The sequence below is a fragment of the Emydura macquarii genome, unplaced genomic scaffold (genome assembly GCF_026122565.2).
Source record: "Emydura macquarii macquarii isolate MOO-44397 ecotype Brisbane River unplaced genomic scaffold, CSIRO-AGI_Emac_v2 contig_2205, whole genome shotgun sequence".
Lineage (NCBI taxonomy): Eukaryota > Metazoa > Chordata > Testudines > Chelidae > Emydura > Emydura macquarii.
In genome coordinates, this window is record NW_027132342.1 from 22,521,933 (window position 1) to 22,543,902 (window position 21,970).

The following is a 21,970-nucleotide window of genomic DNA, read 5'->3' on the forward strand; positions in this document are numbered from 1 at the left end:
TAATTAATTGACAAATGGTCATAGAGGTTCTTTTTCCCAAATAAATGCACATACTCATCAATTTATTTGACAAGTCTGTACAAGCTGGGAACATGTCTGTGTGAATGTGTGTGCAAGAGTCTGAAGCAGAGGACAGAGGTGTCTCATAACTTGATCCTTAGCCAACGGCTATTGTATCTTTACCAAGAACTAGTCTAGGCAAAGGAAAAATGAGTGACATTCCTCCCTAGAGACTTTACTAATGTTTCCACTAAGCACAATATATCTTTTGGCAAAAGGGATGACATTTAGGTCTTTTCCCCTAAAATAGAAAACCTGAAATAGTAGGGCTTGGAAGTGCTAAGCACTCACAACTCCAAGTGAAGTCAATGGGAACTGCAGATGCTCTGCACCTCTGAAAATCAAGCCCAGATGCTTGATAGGAAAAATAATTTGTCCATTTCTGAGATTTGGAAAGCTCCCCAGAAAAATTCTGTGTCTCTGAGGGTTTGTCTACCATTCAAGCTAGGGATGTAATTCCCAGCTTAAGGAGACATATTCATTATAGCGCTCATTGATCTAGTGGACTAAATATAAAGAATAGCCAAGGCAGCACAAGCAATGGCAGGGGCTGGCCACCTATGTATGTGCCTAAAGTCTCAGAGAGGTTCTTGGGGTCGCTGCCTCTGTATAGTCAAGAGAGAACTATAATTAAGACTTTTCTAGTTTCTCTTAGCCCCCTAAAAAATGTGGAGATGGAAGAGGTAGGCATATAAACTCAAGTCATTCAGTTGCTTTATCATCCATGCTGTCATAGCTGCATTCTAATTTTTAGTGTGCTAGTCCTATCAGAGCTAGTGCAGGTATGTTTCTGTAAACTGGGAATTATGTACCCAGCTCAGAGTGTAGACATACCCTTAGAGACCCTCCATCAGCAAGCTCTCCTAGTCATTGAAGGTTGGACTTGAAATGGTTTAGAAATTTTGTAAAGGATGCCTCCTTAGGACAACACCACCATCACACAAGATCTTCAGTCTCCAGCTGGAGAGTCATTAGCAGCAAAATCCTTCAATTTAGCAAAGTCTGACCATTATTGGGACTTTGAACATAGCAATTTGAAATAAAGGTTATCTTGGACCTATAATCTTTCAGGGTAAATGTATATCATGTTTTTTCCATGAGAGGCCAGTTACAAGTCAGTTATCCTCTCCAGTTATCTAGTCCTTTGCTTTGGAAGGGTAGAAATACAGTAAATGAAATGATGAAGCAGCTTATGAAAAGTATAGTTCCTGGTAAGGAGTGTGTTTCTTTGCACTACACTAGCACCTTAGAGCATCAATAAGGATCGAGGCCCTGTTGTGTTAAGTGCAGTATAAATGCTGAGTAAGACTGTCCTTGTCCTGAAGAGCTAGAAGTTATTTCATGGCATCAGACAATTGGAATTGTCTGATGGTGTGAAACAATGCCTGATAAAACCAAACCCAAATCAAAACTCCAGATCTGAACACCTCATAACTTGAGAGATCTACATTTTCAGCTGGCCGCTGTCATTATAATGGTCAAACCAAAAACCCAGATCCAGCCATCCTTAGATCCATATCTTTGTGTAAAGGCTCAGGTCCATCTCTTATTCCTGGTAGTGCAACTACTTTTAAGAGTGACTGTTCACGTATTGGTCTGAAGATGTCATGGTATTCATAATCTAATGATATATCTCTGGCTATAGCCAAGAGTTCAGAGATATCCAAAACTTTTGCAAACCAGATGTATTTTAATTTGATAATCAATGACTGAACTGTCTATGAGACTGTAAAACCATCATTTGAAATGTGAAAGCTTTAGGCAGGGATTTTCAAAGGGAGTCAGATGCCCAAGCCCCATAGGCCCATTCGAAAATCCCAGCCTTAATCTAGTGAGACCTACTTAACTAACTCAAAACATTATGGAAGAAGATAAGACAGATACTGGGCTCCAGGGTTCTGTAGCAAGATTGGCTAATGGGGCTGCTGAAATTAATGGCTCTCAGGAAATAGATACTACAGTGCAGTTCTCTATCCTGGTCACAGCAGATTAATCATCAACCTGGAGATGTATTTTAGTTCTTTTGATTTACATATAAAAATAAAGTACCTACCCTTGGCTCTGGTTGCCTTTTCCATGAGTTAAAATATATGCTCACATAAAAAGATAAAAACAGCAGTTTCTTTTCACCTGAAAATTAGCTCATAACCAACCAGAAATAAAGTCGAAAGCATGTGATATCCCTGCTCCTCCATAAATGCCAGCCCTTAACATGCCCCTTCCTCTTTAAATACCTGGATAAATATATGGGGCTTGCAGTGTGGGTTGAAGGTCAACAGATTCTGCCTATTTGGGATATGTTTCAAAGACTGCTAAGGAGACATTTTGGATTCAGGGGTTGTATTTAGAAGTCTCCCTAGCCACATAAGATAATCTTTTATATTCATTTTAAGAAAGGCCAGTTCAGTTATAGGACTGAGTGCATTTTAATTTCTTCCCGACTGCCCAGGAGATTGTGTCTCTGTGTAGCATGACAATGAGGTAGGTGCTCCCAATGAAAACATAGTATTGAGGCCAAATTTAGAGTAAAAAACCTCACATGAAAAAAGAGAAAAAAGATTTACACAGACTGGGTTTTCCTGTATTTGAGAGGAAAATGCTATTTATACTGGCTCAGCTTCTCTGCAGCAGCTTTTTAGGTTTTCTGGGAGCTACACACACACGCTCAGGAGAGATGCAGTATATAACATCTGAAGATCCAACATTATTCCAGAAGTAAATGCTGTATTTGTACATTGAAGAAGCAAGAACTGAACTGTGTACAGCAAAGTAGGCAGGTCTGTCCCAGTTCAGAAAGGAATTTCATTTTAGCAAAGAGTCCAAAAGCATTTTTCAAGTGCAGGCCAAACATTTCCATCTTTCATCAGAAAACCAGCACTATTGTTTTCTGTTCAAGGCTGCTGTTGTGTTGTGTTTAAATCAATGGATCCAAAAACAGTGACGCACGGCAGATTATCATAATTTGTTAAGTACTGACATTGAGTACAGTTCTCTGCAAGACACAAAATGAAGTCAGCTCCTGCCTCTCACAGCTTGTACTCTAAGGGACAGATTCTGATTTTCACGGGTTCTAAAAGACAGACATAAGAAAAGATAGGCCACAGCAGGCAATCCAGAGGAGAGAATTGCTCAGAGACAGTGTTATTATATTATTATTACTACTGGCTCACTTCCTCTGGGCACTGCAGAAGAAAAGAGTCTTTAGGAAGAACTTGAATGCGAAGTGGGGTAGGGCTTAACAAACTCGGATGGGGATGGGGTGTGGAAAAAGGATGGATGTAGGAGAAGAGGAGAAACAATGTATTTGACATTAAAAACCGACAAAGAAACCTAGGAAAAATAAGCTAGTCTACCAGAAAAAATAAAATGTCGTTTAGAGTGGATCATCACACAGCTAATTTAGAATAATCTCATAGTATGGTATATATTCACTAAACAAATCCGAACCATCATTACGTCATCATTTATTAAAAAGCTAAAGCTTAAGGGAGAAATTGTGCTCTCATTTACACACACATAACCCTACTAAAGATAATGGAGGTTACTGAGAGCAAATATTGTCTTTAAAAATATTTCAGACCATGACTGAAGTATGCACATTCCATGCTGTCATCGAGTTCCACTGAAACTAACCATATCAATGTAATTTTGGTCAGACATTGTGTGATGATACCCCCTGTGGATTCACATTACATTTATTTGTTTGTGACAATTTCTGGTTTGGCAACACTGAACATGGAAAACTGGGAGATTACGAACAGGGTAGACAATGGGATTTCCAAAACCAACCTGCAATCCCCTTTCTCGCCAATGACCAATTTTTGGGGGATAGGAGGTACCTTAGATTCCATCCTTGCTCTATGATTTGCCTTTCTTGGAGAAACTAGAACTCAGGGTGTAGACAAGAATTTGAAATGCATAAACATATTGGCAGCCCCTGCTTGTAGTATACCCACAATTTCCCAAGGGAAACATGCCATTACACACTACGGTCACTAACACATAGCAGATGCTGTTAGATAGAAAGAAAAGGCCAAATGAAAAACAAAAATCTCTTTTGCCAATCACTGTTAGAAATGTCTTCATACAGTGATGTATCATGGCATATGCTTGGCTACATCCATGACATACGCTACACTAAAGTAGTACACATGCAGTGTTTTTTTTAGTCCTGTACAGTTGTCACTCATAACTGAATTTAGTGTATCAAAACTTATTTCATCACTAGCTACAAGTTTGGATTGAACCAAGTTCTTAAAGGCAACTCTCTTATGCACTGTGAAAGAATTCTTTGCAATTTATTTGCTGCAGGGTTTGTTTCTGAACTGTCGTTCTGAGAATCCCTGGCACAAGAAAAAGCAGCAGCCAGAAAGGGCAAATCTAGGGACACATATAGTCCCTATAGTCTTTAATGAAGAGCTGTAGGATGGTTATTAAGTATTCATAGATTCTAAGGCCAGAAGGCTACTTCTAAAGCCACTGTTTTTTTCTTTTTCTACTAACTTTTAATTAATTTAAATATATCTATATCTATATATACAGAAAAAATATACATAACAAGCTATACAGAAACTTTTCTTAATATATTAACTCCTTATAACATATTAACCATTTGCCACCTAACGTGAGCTATATTTGAAACATTTAATTATATATATAAAATGTGAATGGTTAAAATATAAATCAATTATTTGTATTACACAATTTTAAAATCAACATTTGTTTATAAAAATCCAGCTAGTTATAGAAAAATTATGAAGTTAAGATAAAGAATAGAAGCAAAGTTCAGAGGAGGGGGATCCAGATGGGCAGGGACAGAAGTGGGTAGAGAAGACAGGGAAGCGAGGGGAGTTCATGCATTTAGTAAAATCATTCATATACTTCCAGGAAAGCATCTCATATCTCTGCGAATTTTTCTTGGGTATGACATGATGCTTTTCCCCAGAAGATACAAGGCCTGAGGAATGACTGAATAAAGACTCCAGAACTTAACTCAATATCAATACATTTTAAAACTCTAGTTTTTCAACCAGGATATAACTGTCCACATGGATACTGCTTATTTGATACATTTTTAAGATTAATTATTTTGATTTACATATAGTCCAAATGGTCCAGAAACTGAACTTTAAAACTGTAGATTCTTACCCTTTCCCTCCACATTTTCAATGAACTAGAAAAGACCTGACTGAGAAGAGTCAAGCCAATACCCTGTATTTCAGAATCTAAATTAGGCATGCTGGAGTTTAAAGGGTCCTATTGAACATCATACATTTTAAGGAAAATGTACTAACATTACACAAATCCAAAAAAAGACTTACCCCACACTGCCATGAAAACAGCAAAAAAGACAGTAGCTCCATTGTCAAAAAGATGGGTTACCTGTGAATGATACCAATAACCTGATGAATTAATTATTTGAAGGTTCTAGTCACAATTTTTTCTGTTTTGTTAAAAAATAAAGATAAAAATGGGTGGTGCTCATGAGAGCTGCTAGACTGACTGTCCCGAAGACCAACATCCTCTCTGGGCGCCTTACACTGAGAGGTGCTGAACATGGGACTTACAGGTGCTCAGCACCTCTCAGGATCAAGGTGCACATCAGCTGAACAGATATAATCTCTTGTGTAGATTTATAACTTCTGGGGTAGTTCATCCTTTCAGCCTAAGGTAATTTGTTTTGAGAAGCTACATACAAAAGATGGTTCATAAGAGCTGTTCCAGGTGCCAGGACATAATTTTTGTGACTGCTGAATACATCAAGTGCAATTGCATATAAGTGTAAATAAGTTCCAAGGACCACATTCAGTCATAAGTATAGGTGTGTTTATTGAAGTGAAGGGGCTGAATTTGATCCATCATTTGGAACTTTTCATTTAACCAAGTTTATTAAAGATATTCTCAAAATACTGAGAAAGCATAAACATTTTCTATTTGCATAGTTTAAATGTACCTTAGCATAAACACAGCTGTCTGACAACCTCATGAAGGGACAGTATTTATCACATATAGGACACATTATAGTATCTGTGGCTTGGCAGATTTCTTTACTGGAAAAAGAGAAAAGATAAGGATTGATACTCTCATACACAATTATCATTCTTAAAATGGACCAATATATTTCGCTGATAAATCACAGCTGGTGAATTAAATTTCTCTTATCATACATTTCTAGTGCTTTCTGTTACGGATGTCAATATGTTCCTGCTGTCTAAAACACTTAGAATAGGTCCACTTATAACTGTGTAGGTCTCAACTTCATACACGAATAATGCCTTTCTCAAGAAAACACATGCAGTTTGAAATTTTTAGATTGCACGTCCTTTTGTTTAAAAATAAAAAAAGAAATAAAAAAGAGCAAAATCAAAAAGAACTAGAAAATATGTTGCAGAGAATAGCCTCGCAGTGGATAGCAGGACAGACCGGATGAGTTATCATCTCTTTACCATTTCTAATTTGTCCCTGAGCCAAGAGAGATCTCCAACCAAGGGGACAGGAACAGCGTGATTACAGGTAAAGGGGGCTCTTTCAGGCACTGCCTCAGACTGGCAGGCAGTGTGGAGGTGCAACACCTCCAGAGGAGCTCCATGTGGCACAATGCCTGAAGAGTGCCCCTTGGAGCTTTGGGAAGCACAGCTGCTAAGCCATCTTTGAGGAGAGTGACATTTCCTGTCCACTCTGTCAGCCAATGAGAAAGCTATGGCTCCATCCTCTCCCTAGCACTCTCAAAAGCTAGCTTTGGCATCACCCATAGCTTTACATAGTCTACTATGCACTCAGGGGACCACATGATATCCAGCCCACGTGCCAGAATGCAAGACTAGGGAGACTTCATGCATGAGACTTCTCCACTACTTTTTGAAAGCAGAGCACAGTCTTGCCATGTGTGTTTATGCTGTTTTTTGTGAAAGACTTGATAACATATGGTGAATTTTAAAATAGGAAATGAAACAGAGCCGAATTATACACAACCCCAAACTAATAAAAGTGCTCACTTTACCTGACTTGGCAGTGGTTCAGTGTTGTGACTCCATACAAAAAGACAAACAATCCAATGAAGGCAGCTGGGAAGAGCATTCCTGTATACCAGCCTAACCAGGCAAAGTACAAGCCAATTTTCTCACCAAAATACCTTCTGTTTAAAACACAACAGAGCAAAGTTACCTGCCAGTTTACGTAGGGTTTATTTAGTATTGTTTGCTAACAGAAAAGGAAGATTTAAGTCATATGGGAGTGCAGAAATTGGGGCTAACATTTTCTAAAAGAGGAGCCTAAATCCATACTTAGGCACTTGCCTGATCTTCAAAAATGCTCCCATCAAGGGTAACAGTGCTGGATTTTGAAACTTTTTTTTGAAAATTTGGTAATTGGTTCTGTATGTCCAGGAAACAAAAGGCCAGATATTGCTCTCAATTTCACAGGAGTATTTTCTAAGTAACTCTGTTGAAATCAATGTAGTTACACTGGTGTAAAATTGGTGCAAGGGAAAGGAGAATCAGTCCCAAGTATTTCCAAGAAAAACACAGTTGCTAACCTGTTCCATAACTGTTGTTCTTCAACAAGTGTTGCACATGTCCATTCCACTCTTGGTGTTGGTGTGCCCCATGCATCGTTATAGGAAACTTTTTCCCTCAGTGGTACCTGCTGGGCAGCTCGAGCTCCCCCTGCTACCACATACCACTGCATTCAGGTAAAAGGGGCAGAGTCACCTCTGGTCCCCATCAGTTCCTTCTTGCCATAACTCTGAGGAGGAGGGGTAGATGGGCAGGTTGTGAAATGGATATGCACAACACATTATGAAGAACATCAGTTATGGAACAGGTTGTTCTTTTTTGAATGACTGCACACATGCATTCCACTCTTGGTGACCCACAGGCCATAAGACAGGAGGCAGGCTTGGAGTTTATTTCAATAAAGATTGAAGAACAACTTGTCCCGCTCTAACATTATCTCTGGAGCCTTGAGCCAAGCGTAGTGGGAAGCAAACATGTGGACCAAGGATAAGGTTGCCACTCTACAAATGTCTATTCCTTTGGAATTTGTGCCAGAAAGGCCACAGAGACTGATTGTAACCTCACTGAATAAGCATTCTGTTGGGTGCTGTGACATTAGCTAAATTATAGCACACATGTATGCAGAATACAGTCCAGGAAGAAATTCTCTGGGTGGAGACTGATTGACCTCTTAATTCTACGTGCCACTGCTCTGAACAGCTGGGAGGATTTACGAAAGTGTCTGGTTCTGTCCAGGTAAAATACCTAGCCTCTTCTGATGTTCAAGGTATGCAAATGCCTCACTGGTTGATGTGGAAGGAGGAAACTGTCTTTGGGACGAACTTTGGGCGAGGCGTCAGGTAAACCTTGTCCTTAAAAAAGATCATATATGGAGGTCCTGACATTAATGCCCACAGCTCCCCTACTTTTCTGACCAAGGTAATGGCTACCAAAAATGCTACCTTTATTGATAGCTGCAGCAGCGAGCAAGTACCCAGTGGTTGAAATAGGGGCACCCATATGTCCTGACAATACTAAGTTTAGATCCCACAAATGAATGGGATATTGCACTTTAGAGTATGATATGACTAAGCCCTTTAAAAGCATTACGGAGATGTCATTAGAGAAAATAGAGTGATTGTCCGCTTTAAGGTAGAACACTGAAATAGCAGCCAAATGCACTTTGATGGAACTAACTGCCAAACCTTTGTGTTTCAGGTCTGATAAGTAGTCCAGAATATGTTGAAATGAAGAACTGGTTGGTGATATTCCATACTGGCAAGACCAGATGGAGAAATGCCTCCATTTAGCAAGGTAAGTAGCTCTTGTAGAATGCTTTCTACTATTTAGCAGGACCTCTTGAATGTCTTTAGAGCAAGCCTGATGTCTAGTGCCCAGCCATGGAGCATCCATGCAGTTAAATGAAGGGATTGTAGGCGTGGGTGGAATAGGTGACTGTGATTTTGAGAGATTAGGTCTGAGGCTATGTCTACACTACCGGTGGCAAATTCGCTACCATCAAATCGATTTTTCTGGTTTGATTGAGTGGCAATGAAGACATGCTCAATCGATCCGGAAGCCGATTTAATAAAAGCACCTCCCCCAGGAGCATAGTGCTGCGTCAATGGTTAAGTATTTCCCATCGGCGCAGTGCAGTGGAGACGGTGTGCTAAACGGAAGCATAGCTTGCATAACTCCCATTGACTGCTGCCGAATTTCGCTGGCAGTGTAGACCAGGCCTGAGTTTAGTGGAAGTGAAACTGGAGGTTTTACTGACAGCACCAGGAGAGTGGAGAACCAGTGCTGACAGGCCCATTCTGGGGCTACTAGCATGACTCTGGCCTGGTCTTGTCTGAGCTTTAGCAATGCTCTGTGAATGAGTAGGATTGGTAGAAAAGCACAAAAGAATCTACCTAACCACATCAGTAAAAAGGCATTTGTTATGGATTGGGCTGTGACCGCTTAGGGAGCAAAACCACTGACACTTTCTGTTGGACTTTGTCACAAATAACTGCAGTTGGGGAAACCGCCACTGCTGGAAAATGTATCTGGCCACATCTGGGTGAAGAGACAACTCATGGTGATTTAAACAATTTGCTCAGGTAGTCGGCTAGGTTGTTCTGTACACCTGGCAGGTAAGATGCTTCTAGATCTACTGGGATGGCAACACAGAGCTCCCAGGGTAGAGTCACTTCTTAACAGAGTGGAAAAGAGAGAGCTCCCCTCTGCTTGTTGAGGTAAAAAAATTGCTGTCATGTTGTCTGTGAGCACTAACAGGCTGCTTCCCTGATCTGTGATAGAAATATTTGGCACTTCAGTCTGAGAGCTTTCAGTTCTCTGACACAGATGTGTAAAGCTAACTCCTCTGAGAGCCACAAACCCTGCATTTGTAGAAAGCCCAGGTGGACTCCCCATCCCAGATCTGTACCATCTGGTCACTAGTGTGAAATTTGATTATGGGTGCAGAAATGGAACATTTACACATACATTGGCTGGATCTTTCCACCAATCCAGGAAGTGAAGACATGGGAGGGCACTGTTACCAACAAGTCTAACTGATGGCAGCTTCATGAGTAGAAAGATCCCAGCTTAAGTGCTGGACCTATGGGTGATGAGGGTGCTGCTGCACCCACGGGCTTTAAGTACTATTATGACCAGGTGAGTTTTCAAATCTACAATTGATCAAATGTGCTGGAACCTGGACTTCAGAAGAAAGGCCCTGGCTTGAGATGAGTCCAGTACAGCCCCTAGAAACTCTATCCTCTGGACCAGGGAGAAGAGAGATTTTTCTGTGTTGATTAACAGTCCCAGAGCATTGAATATTGACTGGATCAGGGCAATACTGCTCTGCACTTGCAATTTAGTCCTGCCTTTGACAAACCAGTCATCTAGGTAGGAGTAAACTTTCACTCCCAGTCTTTGGAGGTATGCAGCTACTACTGCCAAGACCTTTGTAAAGACCCTGGAAGCTGCTGACAGGCCAAAAAGTAGTACAGTGAATTGCTAATGATTTTGACTTAATAGAAATCAGAGATATTTCCTGCGAGCTTGATTCATTGCCACATGGAAGTAGGCATTTTTTAAAGTCAAGGGAGATATACCAGGATTCAAGGAAGGGATAATAGAAGGTAAGGTGACCATGCAAAACTTCATCTTTTTTTAAGAATTTGTTGAGATGATACAGGTCTAAAACTGGTCTTGGACCCCAATTCCTTGGAATTAGGAAATATTGGGAATAAAACTCCTTCCCTCTGGGACCACATAGCCCTACCTCTGTGGCTTCCAAGTGAAGGAGCGATTGAACTTCCTCTTGGACATGGCATTTCTTACGAGAGTGGTCCCTGAAGAGGGCTGGGGAGGAAGGGATAGAAGCAAATTGGAGAGTATATCCCACTTCCCCAAATGCTCAAGCTCCACTGGTCCAAAAAAATCCAGGACCATGCACTGTGGAAGTGGGACAGATGGTTTGCAAAGGTGAGGGGGTTCGGGTCTGGAGAGATGGAGATTGGTATATTGACCTCGACTAGCCCATCAAAATGCACGGTTTGTGGTTTCTGGCTCTCTCTTTAAGAGCCCGGAGTCAGAGCTGCAGCAGCAGGAGCAGGAGGCTTATGCCAATAACCCCTGATCTCTTTCTAGATAGGTCCTGCAAAAGAGGAGGAAGGAATGTCTGCTGTTGCCGATATTGCTTCCTGACCGAGGCAGGCGTGTACAAACTTATGGACTTCAGAGTGGCTCTAGAGTCCTTGAGTCCATGGAGCTTGCTGTCCATCTAATCCAAGAATAGAGAAGGACCCTTGGAGGCAAGTCCTGAATAGGGCTCTGGACTTCATAGGGAAGATCAGAAGATTGCAGCCAGGATGATCTATGCAAGGCCACTGCAGAGGCCATGGTTCTATCTGACAAGTCTGCTCTGTCCAGCCCCACTTGCAGTGACATTCTTGTGACCAGTCTTCCCTCATTGATGAGGCAACAGAACTCCTGCTTAGTGTTCTCCAAAAGCAGCTCCTTGAACTTTTCCAGGGAACCATAAGTTAAAATCGTATCATCCCAACAGAGCCTTTTGGTTAGTGATACATAGCTGCACACCCCCTGCTGAATAAATCTTTCTGCTGAGTAAGTCTGCCTTCTTGGCATCTTTTGATTTGGGTGTGGCAGTCTGGTGCCCCTGTCGTTCTCTCTCATTAGCTGCTTTGACGATTCAAGATCCTATAGGTGGGTGAATATAAAGGTACTCAAACCTTTTGGGGAGTACACAGTACTTTCTTTCCATCCTTTTACAGGTGGAAGGCAAAGCGGATGGAGTCAGCCATGAAGCCTTTATTGAATCTAGGATTGCCTTGTTAATTGGCAGAGCTACCCTGGAGGGACCCACTGATAATACAATGTCAACCAGGTGATTCAAGGAATTCCTGACCTCTTTAACCTGTATACCTAAGTCTGCAGCTACTCTCTTTAGCAGTTCCTGATAAACTTTAAAATTATCAGGAGAAGGTGAAGTTGGGCTTGACGAAACAGCCTCTTTTGGAGAGGATGAAGAGGAAGACTGGAGGGGGTACAGTCTCTTCTACTGGCTGATGCTCTGGTTCTGGAACCTCTTCTTGGTGCTCAGTACCAGGCCTGGTGCTAGACTCTGGGGACTGAGCCACTCGGTGAGTAGACTCAGCCCTTCTAGGTGAGGGCACTGAGTATGCATGGTGTGGGGAAGATCTGGAAGCTGGAGGAAATGCCCAAGAACTCCAGAATGGCCACCAATATGAGGCACGGCCCCATTGCCCAGCCACATTCGTGAGGCAGGTTCCACTAAAGGGTCATGGTGATAGGTGGGAAGATAAGATCTATGCAGAAACCAGGGGCTCCTGCTTTGGGGTTGTGATATGTTAGATCCCACCTCAGTCTGACAATGAGGATTCCCCTCCATCTGACTATGTCGGGGCTAATTCAGTCAATGTCAGGGACCTGTACTGAGAGCCTGGTGATGGATGGAGTGATGCCACCATAGCAGGCTTCCCCTTGAATGGTACTGGGGGACCACCTGTGTGGGAAGCAGGCAACAGCGGTAATGGAGCTTGAATCACTGGTAGAAGTAGCAGTGTTGTCAAGGGACCAGACTTCTCTAGGGAAGATGACATTGGCACCGAGAGGCAGAGCAGGTTTTTTGCTGCTGTAGACATCACCGGGGCAGTTGGCACAGAGATGGTCTCTTGTTGCGGGCCTGAAGAAGTTAATGGGTCCACTTCTGGCACTGGGTGTGACGCTGTCTGGATTAGGGGTGACCATTTATAATATTATTGGTATCAAAATTGCAAAATTACAATAATTTGTACAACACATGCCATATCAAGTACCATTGGAAAGATTATAATTTGTTAAGTATGATAATATTATTTATGTGCATGTATTGTCTTTGTACTGTAAGTTATGGATGTGTGAGATATATATCTGTATCCAAACACTTGTGCTGTACTGCTGGGCTCCACCTACCACCCTCCTGCCGCATGCAGATTAGTGTCAGCACTGATGACTCATCGAGGGCCATTACCTTTACAATGAGCCCAGGGAGAGAAGCCAGGAGGGTACCTATGAGTCATCAGGACAGGTAGGGACATGCCATTGCCTGCCTGTGGTCAGGGGAACTGCAAGTGCCTTTCTCTGTCCACATGCTGTGTGAGGTTGTGTTTGAAACACGCCACAGGGCAGATAAGAAACTATAAAATGCAGCTGCCTTCACCATCTCCAGCTTGTCTTCATTCCTGCTTCCTACCTCTGGATCAACTCATCTACAACTGAAGCTGTGAAACAAAGGACTGAGACCCATCCAGATACTGGATATACACACCAGAGGAACTGCATAAGACTGCATATTCCACGATTCTGCTGAGCATCTGATATATATGGACTTTTGAAGTCATTTTATTAATCTGATTGCTTTAATCATTTAAGATCTCTCTTCTTAGTTGTTTCTTTCCTTTATAATAAACCTTTAGTTTAGTTACTAAAGGATTGGCTGGCAGCCTGGTATTTTGGGTAAGATCCAAACTTACATTGGTCTGGCAATGTGGCTGACCCTGTGGGGATCAAGAGAACATTTTTGGTAAAGAGAATAGAATTTTAATAACTTATCGCTTTACTGGACCTAGCTGCCAATTGGGGGCCAGAGACTGAAATGCAATAAAGGGGGCGTGTAACATCTTGTTTTTAGCTTCTTGATAACCAGACGCACTGTTTGTGACTGGTTGGTGAATCTAACTGCAGTGTGAGCCACCGGTTTGGGAGAATCTGCTCTCCTTTTGCAGCCTGCCCTGACCTTGACATTTTAAGGTGGGCTGCCCTAGGCACAGATGGGTCACACCAGAGTCAATGGTGCCCCCTGCAGAGCCAGAGATAACTGTGCTGATGTAGGCACTGATTTGGAAGAGTGCTTAGGTTCCAAGTGCACTCGACTCCTTCTCGACCCTCTTACCAGACTTAGGGGGTAGAGACCTTGCCCTGGCTAATGCCTCTTTGGAAGCTTTGTATTTCTTCCTCAGGATGGGTGAGGGAGAATGGTGCCAGCTAACACTAGAGGGAAGCTTCTCACTGAAGCTGCAGCACTCGGCACTGTGTCAGACTGGGTTGGCTCCCATGGTGACCCTGAGTGCCACCTCCATTGAGCCTAGTCTCCCTATCCTTCTAGGTTGTCCTAGGCTTGAACTCCCTCCCTCCATTCAAATGTGTGTCCCTTAAAGCCCTTCAGGCAGCTATTGGGCAGGTCGTTCACTGGCACAGGTTTAGAGCAAAAAGCGCACGGCTTTAAATCCAGTGACTGGGCATACATCAGTACTGTGAATGGAAAAAACCACAAGTGGGGAAAACATTAAGTCCAATTTTATATATATATATAATGCATCTAAAACTTACTAACTCTCCTAACACTGAAGACTAGACCAACTACACACACACACACACACGTACTATGTTCACAAAGGCCAAGAGAAAGAACTGTTTTGGGATAGTGCAGAGTTCCAATGACCATTACAGGTGGTGAGAAGGGGGACTAAGGGCAGCTCTGCCCTTTATATCTACACACAGTTATGCATGGCAGCAGGGGGAGCTCGAACTGAACACTGAATGCCTCTGAGGGAAAAAGTTCCCAATGGCCAGGTGCTGGGTGCACTGATACCAAGATTGCATACGTGCAATCACTTGAAGAATTAATGAATCAAAGAGCAGTCTTCTACCTTGCTTTCATTTTTCTGTTTTGAACTTCTCTTATCAGAATCTCTGAAAAATGTATCTCACAATTCCAATATGGACTGAAAGCGTACCACACTCTGATCATGATGCCGGGTGATTTATAAATCTATAAATAATTATAATAGTGATAATGAATAGTTTAAAAGATCACTCTCCAGATTCATTTTAAGGAATGAGGAAATATAATCATCCTGTGCTTCAGACACTTTGGGGTAAAATCATAGCTGGGTGTCAAGTCAGTTTAACAAGTTGTGCTGATCTAAAACATATTTATACTAGTATTGAAGCGTCTGACTGCCAGGGTTAAAGAGTGAAATCAACCCGTGTTGTTGCCTTTAGACTACCTGAAACATTCTTGCTCAGCCTTTTACAGTAAGGAAGAAAACATCCATGTTGCTTCTTGGGTTAGAGGCAGTGGAGGAGACAGAAAGAGAGCGAGCAACTTTTGGCCTGGAATGGATTAAATCAATTTTAAAGTGCATGGCAAAGAGTTTCCAGCCTGAGCAATCCATCTCTCTGAATTAATACTATATTTTGTATTTTTCAAGCAATGTAAAGATTGATCTACACTGATCACCATCATTCAAACTCAACTTCACTATACCAAAGTTATCATATTGCTTTTAGTCCTCTGTCATTCAACAGAGCCCACAATCTTCTGGCTAAAGAGGCAGAAACATGATAGCAACATGGCCAATTCTAACAAGGGTAATAAGTCTGGCTGTACAAAGACACACTGACAACAGTTTCAGATGCCTGACTTAGCTGCATGAGTGAACCCTTTGGCTTAATTTTTGGTTGACAATGTGTATGTGCTCCACTGAGAAAGAAAATTTACATTTTATGATATTATTTGTATCAGCACCTATTTTTACCTACGTATAGAATTCAAAGTAGTGAAGCAAAATATTAAAGACAGTAGTCTTCTGTGGCGAATGAGGGAGTTAAGTGTAGCATTTTTATGTTCCTCAGGTTTTGTTTGATATGAATTGGCCTGACTGCCAGTAGTTAAGTCACAGGAGACTGTTAAGGGAGAAACCAAACAGGAAATGAAACAATGACAAAGTTAAGGCTCCTTGGGGAAAGAAGGGAGAAGCTACTGACTAGGGATATCCCCTGCCTGCCTCTAGCCAGTCTGCTGAGATGTGTTCTTCCCAGATCAAAACAGAAGTTAAAAGGGGCTCCCTAAACCTTAAAGATGCTGGCCTCAGGAAAGAGGAGAGGTTTGAGTGAGTTGTCAGCAGACTGAGTCTGGCACCTCCAAATGACTGAGACACATGGAGACGGAAAGACACAGAGAGTGCAGCCAGGAGGCTGTCCCTCCAAAGCCAGAGATGAAAATATGCCTGACTTACCAGAGCTACGGATAGTTTCGGTTTAGGTAGGAAATATGCATATAGGATTCTTTGTTGTGATAAATTCTATGTTTCCTTTGGCAATTAAGTACTATTTTGTTGTGAAGAAGCTGTTTTTGAGTCACTTTAATCAGTCACAGGTCTCCAGAGAAAAAGGGATGAGGCACACTTGAGTTGAGTTGGTAAACAGGGGGGTTCCAGCAGCCCAGAGATCCAGTCTGAGAGTGATTAAACTGCATGGCTCCACACAGAGGGAGGTGCAGGAAGCCAGGCCTGGCACCTGAAGAGTGCTCTTGAGGGACAAAAAGAGATTTAAGGCAAAGCTCACCCAGCAACAGTGGTGCCACCTTCAGATGAGATTTGTCTTGTAATATGGTGCTTCTCACAGTTAAGCAAGGATGTTCTCTCTTTCTACCCCCTTCATTGACAACTGTTTCTGACAATGTCTTTTCCCTATATGAAACCTTTAACTCTGCCAATTGCAAAATGCAGTGCTCTTCTTATGATTCCGAGATCAAGCAAACAGTTTATTCTGATACCAAGGCTGACCTGAGTTTTAATCTGTACATTAAATGAAAGAAAAAATAGGTGCTGCCACCGACTATCCAAATTGCTGCAATGTAGGAAGGAGACAACTGAGACCACTTGTGAACCTGTATTTTTTTAAAGAGCACTCTCTACTGCCATTGCTTTGACACATACTGATTTAGGGCATGTCTACACTGCACAGTGAAGTTGACTTATTTAAAGTCGACTTTCACCCGCTGACTTTTAGAAGTCGCTGGAGCGTGTACACACCATGCTCTTTGCGCCGGGTTCATGTGTCCACACTGGCCACCCTTGTGTCGACATTCAAAGCAGTGCACTCTGGGTTGCTATCTCACAGTGCAACTAGCTGCGGTGGCTGTTGGGATGAGTTTCATCGTCCCATGATGCAATGCTCCTTCCCTCTCCCTTCTTCTCCCAAACAAACAGGAAACCGATTTTTGCACCGTTTGTTTATGCTGCATGCTCGCCATTGCTGCGGAGACATGGAGCCAGCTCAACTCTGCACTATTATTGTGAGCGTCACAAATACATCGCAGCTTATCATTGAGTATTTTCAAAGTAGAGCAAGAAGCCAAAGCACAGGCAACTGTGATGCCACCGAGGCTGCCCTGCTACAAGCCATCAAGCGGAACAATTCCCGATTGTTGCAGGCCGTAACGCATCATCTGCAGTCCATTGAGCACCGGTTCTGGTCCCGAGAAACAAGCACAGACTGGTGGGACTGCATCGTTATGCAGCTGTGGGATGATGACCAGTGGCTGCAAAACTTTCATATGTGAAAGGCCACTTTCCTTGAACTTTGCTGGGAGCTGGCCCCATCCCTGAAGCACATGAATACTCGCTTGAGACAAGCTCTGATGATGGAGAAGAGAGTCGCCATCTCCCTGTGGAAGCTGGCAACCTCCGACTGTTACCGGTCAGTTGGGAATCAATTCGGAGTCAGTAAATCTACAGTGGGTGCTGCCGTGATTCAAGTGTACAGGGCCATCAATAGACTTCTGCTACGAAGGCTAGTGACTTTGGGAAATGTGCAGGACATAGTGGACGGGTTTGCCGTGATGGGGTTCCCAAACTGTGGGGTGGCCATTGATGGGACGCACATCCCTATCTTAGTGTCTGCCCACCTAGCAACCAAGTACATAAACTGCAAGGGTTACTTTTCCATGGTCCTGCAGGGTCTTGTGGATCACAGGGGTTGTTTCACCGACATCTATGTGGGGTGGTCTGGGAAGGTGCATGACGTGCGTGTATTTCAGAATTCGGGGCTGTTCTGTTGTAGGCGGGCACTTTCTTCCCTGACCAAAAAATTCACATCGGGGATGTGGAAATGCGAATAGCGATCCTGGGGGATCCTGCTTACCACTTGTTCCCTAGGCTAATGAAGCCGTACACCAGGCACCTTGACAGCGACAAGGAGTGTTTTGATAACAGGTTAAGCACTTGCAGAATGGTTGTTGAATATGCATTTGGGTATTTAAAGGCCAGATGGAGGAGTCTGCTCACTAGGCTGGACATGAGTGAAAAGAACCTCCTGTCAGTGATATCTGTGTGCTGTGTTCTTCATAATGTGTGTGAAGTAAAGGGGGAGAGGTTCCCCCAGGGTTGGGCTGTGGAGGCAGAAAGACTGGCTGCCAATTATGAGCAGCCAGATGCCAGCAATACTCTGAGAACTAACCGTGGAGCAGTTTGCATTAGGGAAGCTTTGAAAAACAGGTTCTGCAATGAGATGCAGGACTGATTTCTGTTCCTGTCTGTTGTTTGCCTTTGCTCAACATCTCCCCCACCATCGATATCTGTACCCTCCAAATCCCTCCAAAACAAAATATGATTTAATAAAGAAACGTGTTGAAATGATGCAAACTTTTATTTATGAACATTCAAGGCGTGGGTGGGGGGGAGTGTTAATTCACAGTCTCAAGCGGTAGCATGGTTTCTTGCAGGCCAGCTGTCAGCGGGGCCGCCGCTGCTTTCTTCTCACCTCCACCAGGGTGGAGTGCATCACGTACTGCAGCCTGGCCATTCTGGGGCGGAGAGAGGCAGGGCAGCAAAGCCATAGGTGGAGTAGCATTATGGAGGGGCTGCAGCGGGACTCTGTCCGACCTCCGCTCCTCCTGAAGCTCCACAAGCCACTGGAGCATGTCTGCCTGGTCACGCATGATTTGCAGCATCTCCTGCGTGGTACTGCGATCATGCTCCTGCATTTCTCTGCGACTGTCCATGTCCATATTCTGGGACAAGGACCGCCGACACGCTTAGAGCTCTGTCTCTGCGGTTGCAGAGGCATTCATGAGCTCGCCAAACAAGTCATCTTTTGATTTTTTTTTCCTCTTTCTAATCTGCGATAGTCTTTCTGCAGCATTTCTAGAGGGTTGGGCCAAGGCCAAGGTGTCTACAGAAGGAAAAGAAATGCACAAGGTTGCCATTGTTAGAAAATGAAACAACTGCAACAATGTATAAAATACTCCCCTTGCATTGCACAAGGCAAACCCAGAACCTCATTCCATTCTGCACATCCCAGAAGGGTCGGCTCGCTGTGCCATTACAGAGATGGTAAGCCGGGGCACTTTACTGTGCTATAGAGGCGGGGGGGGGGGGGGGGTTAATAGTCTCTTCTGAAACCAAATCAAAATAATTAAAGTGACTTGTTAGGACATTACAATGGGGAATACGGAGGTACAGGGTATCTGCTGTATAGCTCGGGTATTTTAAACATGCGCCGTCTTCCCTAGATGACCATGAGAGATATCAGTCTCCTGAGGGTAACGCATGAGGAAAGGGAAGATTTGCTGCATGCAGCAGGGTACCAGCCTGGCCCTTATGCCGCTATGCTGTGTTCCACCATGATGCTGGCTCCCTTGATTGCAGCGTGGCGCGGCAAAGTATCCTACTGAGGAGGAAAGAACAAGGCTGCCCTTCCCCAAAACCTTGTGCATAGGATAACAGATTACCTGCATGAAAGTTTCCTTGAGATATCAACTGATGATTCTCGGAGTATATCTCTGCACATAAATAATCTGTTCCGAGGGTAACCCCCGAGTAAAGTCCGCTAAATGCCTGAAACCCTCTTCCTGCCCTGCCCCCTTTTTAAAAGGACAGAACTGCTAAGAAGAAAAAACACTCACCAGATGTGCCTTCCCCGGGATCATTATTGCAGTCCTGTGTGCTGCTGGAGTGCTTTTGGGTCAGGAATAGGTCCTAACTGTCTGGGAGAACGGAAAACCCGCTCTCCTGCACCCTGCTCTCCTCAGCCTCCTCTTCCTCCTCATCCACGGAGTCCTCATCATTGTCCATGGACTGTGATCTAGTGGAGGTATTGATGCTGCGGGGCAGCACCGTGGTGAGGTCGCCGCTGAGAATTGCATGCAGCTCCTCGTAGAAGCGGCATGTTTTTGGTGAGGAGCCAGAATGGCTGTTAGTTTCCCTGGCTTTCTGGTATGACTGCTGCAGCTCCTTGATCTTCATGCGGCACTGCTGCACATCCCTGTTGTGTCCCTTCTCCAGCATGCCTTGGGATATCTTCCCATAAATGTCCAAATTTTTTTTGCTGGCTCTGAGCTGAGCCATAATGGACTCCGCTCCCCACAGACTGATGAAATCGAAGACCTCTGGTCGACTCCATGCGGGAGCATGTTTGGGCCTTGCAGTAGCCATGAGGAGTCCAGCGACTAAGTTCTCTCCATGCTGACTGCACAGGAAATGAAAATTCAATTTTTCCTGGGGCTTGAGGGGAGGGGCCATTTCCAGGTAGCGTGAGCACGTAACAGCAGAGCGTGAATGTCCAGAGCGGTCACAACGAGGCATTGTGGGATACCTCCCGGAGACTATTAACATCGAATTACATTACGCTCTGTCTACACTGACACAAAATTGACCCAATAAAATCAATTTAGGCGCTACGCCACTTGTGGAGGTGGTTTTATTATGTCGACTTTTCCCGCAGTTTAAGTCGATGGAACTGCCGTGCCAGTGTAGATGCAGGCCTTAAATTCAAAGAAATGGCCTCTTTCTTGCCACACTCACATATGTTTTACACAGTGGTAATTCCACTTACTGCATGCCTTGGGATATCTTCCCGTAAATGTCCAAATTTTTTTGCTGGCTCTGAGCTGAGCCATAATGGACTCCGCTCCCCACAGACTGATGAAATCGAAGACCTCTGGTCGACTCCATGCGGGAGCATGTTTGGGCCTTGCAGTAGCCATGAGGAGTCCAGCGACAAAGTTCTCTCCATGCTGACTGCACAGGAAATGAAAATTCAAATTTTCCTGGGGCTTGAGGGGAGGGGCCATTTCCAGGTAGCGTGAGCACGTAACAGCAGAGCGTGAATGTCCAGAGCGGTCACAACGAGGCATTGTGGGATACCTCCCGGAGACTATTAACATCGAATTACATTACGCTCTGTCTACACTGACACAAAATTGACCCAATAAAATCAATTTAGGCGCTACGCCACTTGTGGAGGTGGTTTTATTATGTCGACTTTTCCCGCAGTTTAAGTCGATGGAACTGCCGTGCCAGTGTAGATGCAGGCCTTAAATTCAAAGAAATGGCCTCTTTCTTGCCACACTCACATATGTTTTACACAGTGGTGATTCCACTTACTTCATTGAGAGTCAGACCAGAATCAGATCCATATTTTATATGCATTTTCATTCTACAAATGTATCATACAGCTAAATCTCTGCTTACAAACTGTTGTGATGAGTGCTATGGAAATGTAATCTAGTTATCCCAGGCCAACAGAATGGTCCCTAGGGAACCATTATAGCTGGCAGTAGTTAGAGCAGCTCAGTGTGTGTTCTAATTTACACTGAGGGCTGGTTTGGACCCTAGCCAGTCCTGGGAGACAAAGGTGGCTTAGAGCCACATTTACCTTTCTCTTACCATCAGCTTCAACAAGCATGATCTTAGCTTTGCTTTGTTTCCTATTTTTGGCTATCACTACACATTGACCGGAGATTTTCATTGAGGTGCCTACAGTGACACCCAGGTCTTTTATCTGAGTGCTTAGAATATATTTAGTACTCAGTAAGGTATATAGTTAGTTTAAATTATTCCTTCCAATATGCATTACCATGCATTTGTCAACACTGACTTTCATCTATCATCATGCTGCTTGTTCACTTAGCTTTGGTAGCTCTCTCTGAAGTTATTCAATCTTCTGTTGTTTTGACTCACCACAATAACATTGTGTCTTCTGCAAATTTTGCCACCTCATGTTTCACCCTATTTTCCAGATCATTAGTAATTATATTAATAAACAAAAACACTATGCTG

General features: G+C 43.4%; 1 protein-coding gene across 1 annotated transcript in view; it reads right to left on the bottom strand.

Annotated features, from left to right (window-relative positions):
- ANO4 (anoctamin 4) overlaps positions 1 to 21,970 on the bottom strand; it is a 340,774-nt gene that overhangs the window by 49,209 nt on the left and 269,595 nt on the right. The window contains exons 15-17 of the mRNA XM_067559089.1: positions 7,061 to 7,195; positions 6,014 to 6,110; positions 5,382 to 5,442 (exon numbers count right to left, since the gene is read on the bottom strand). Coding sequence (XP_067415190.1) covers positions 5,382 to 5,442; positions 6,014 to 6,110; positions 7,061 to 7,195 — 293 coding nt within the window. The remainder of the gene's footprint in view (positions 1 to 5,381; positions 5,443 to 6,013; positions 6,111 to 7,060; positions 7,196 to 21,970) is intronic.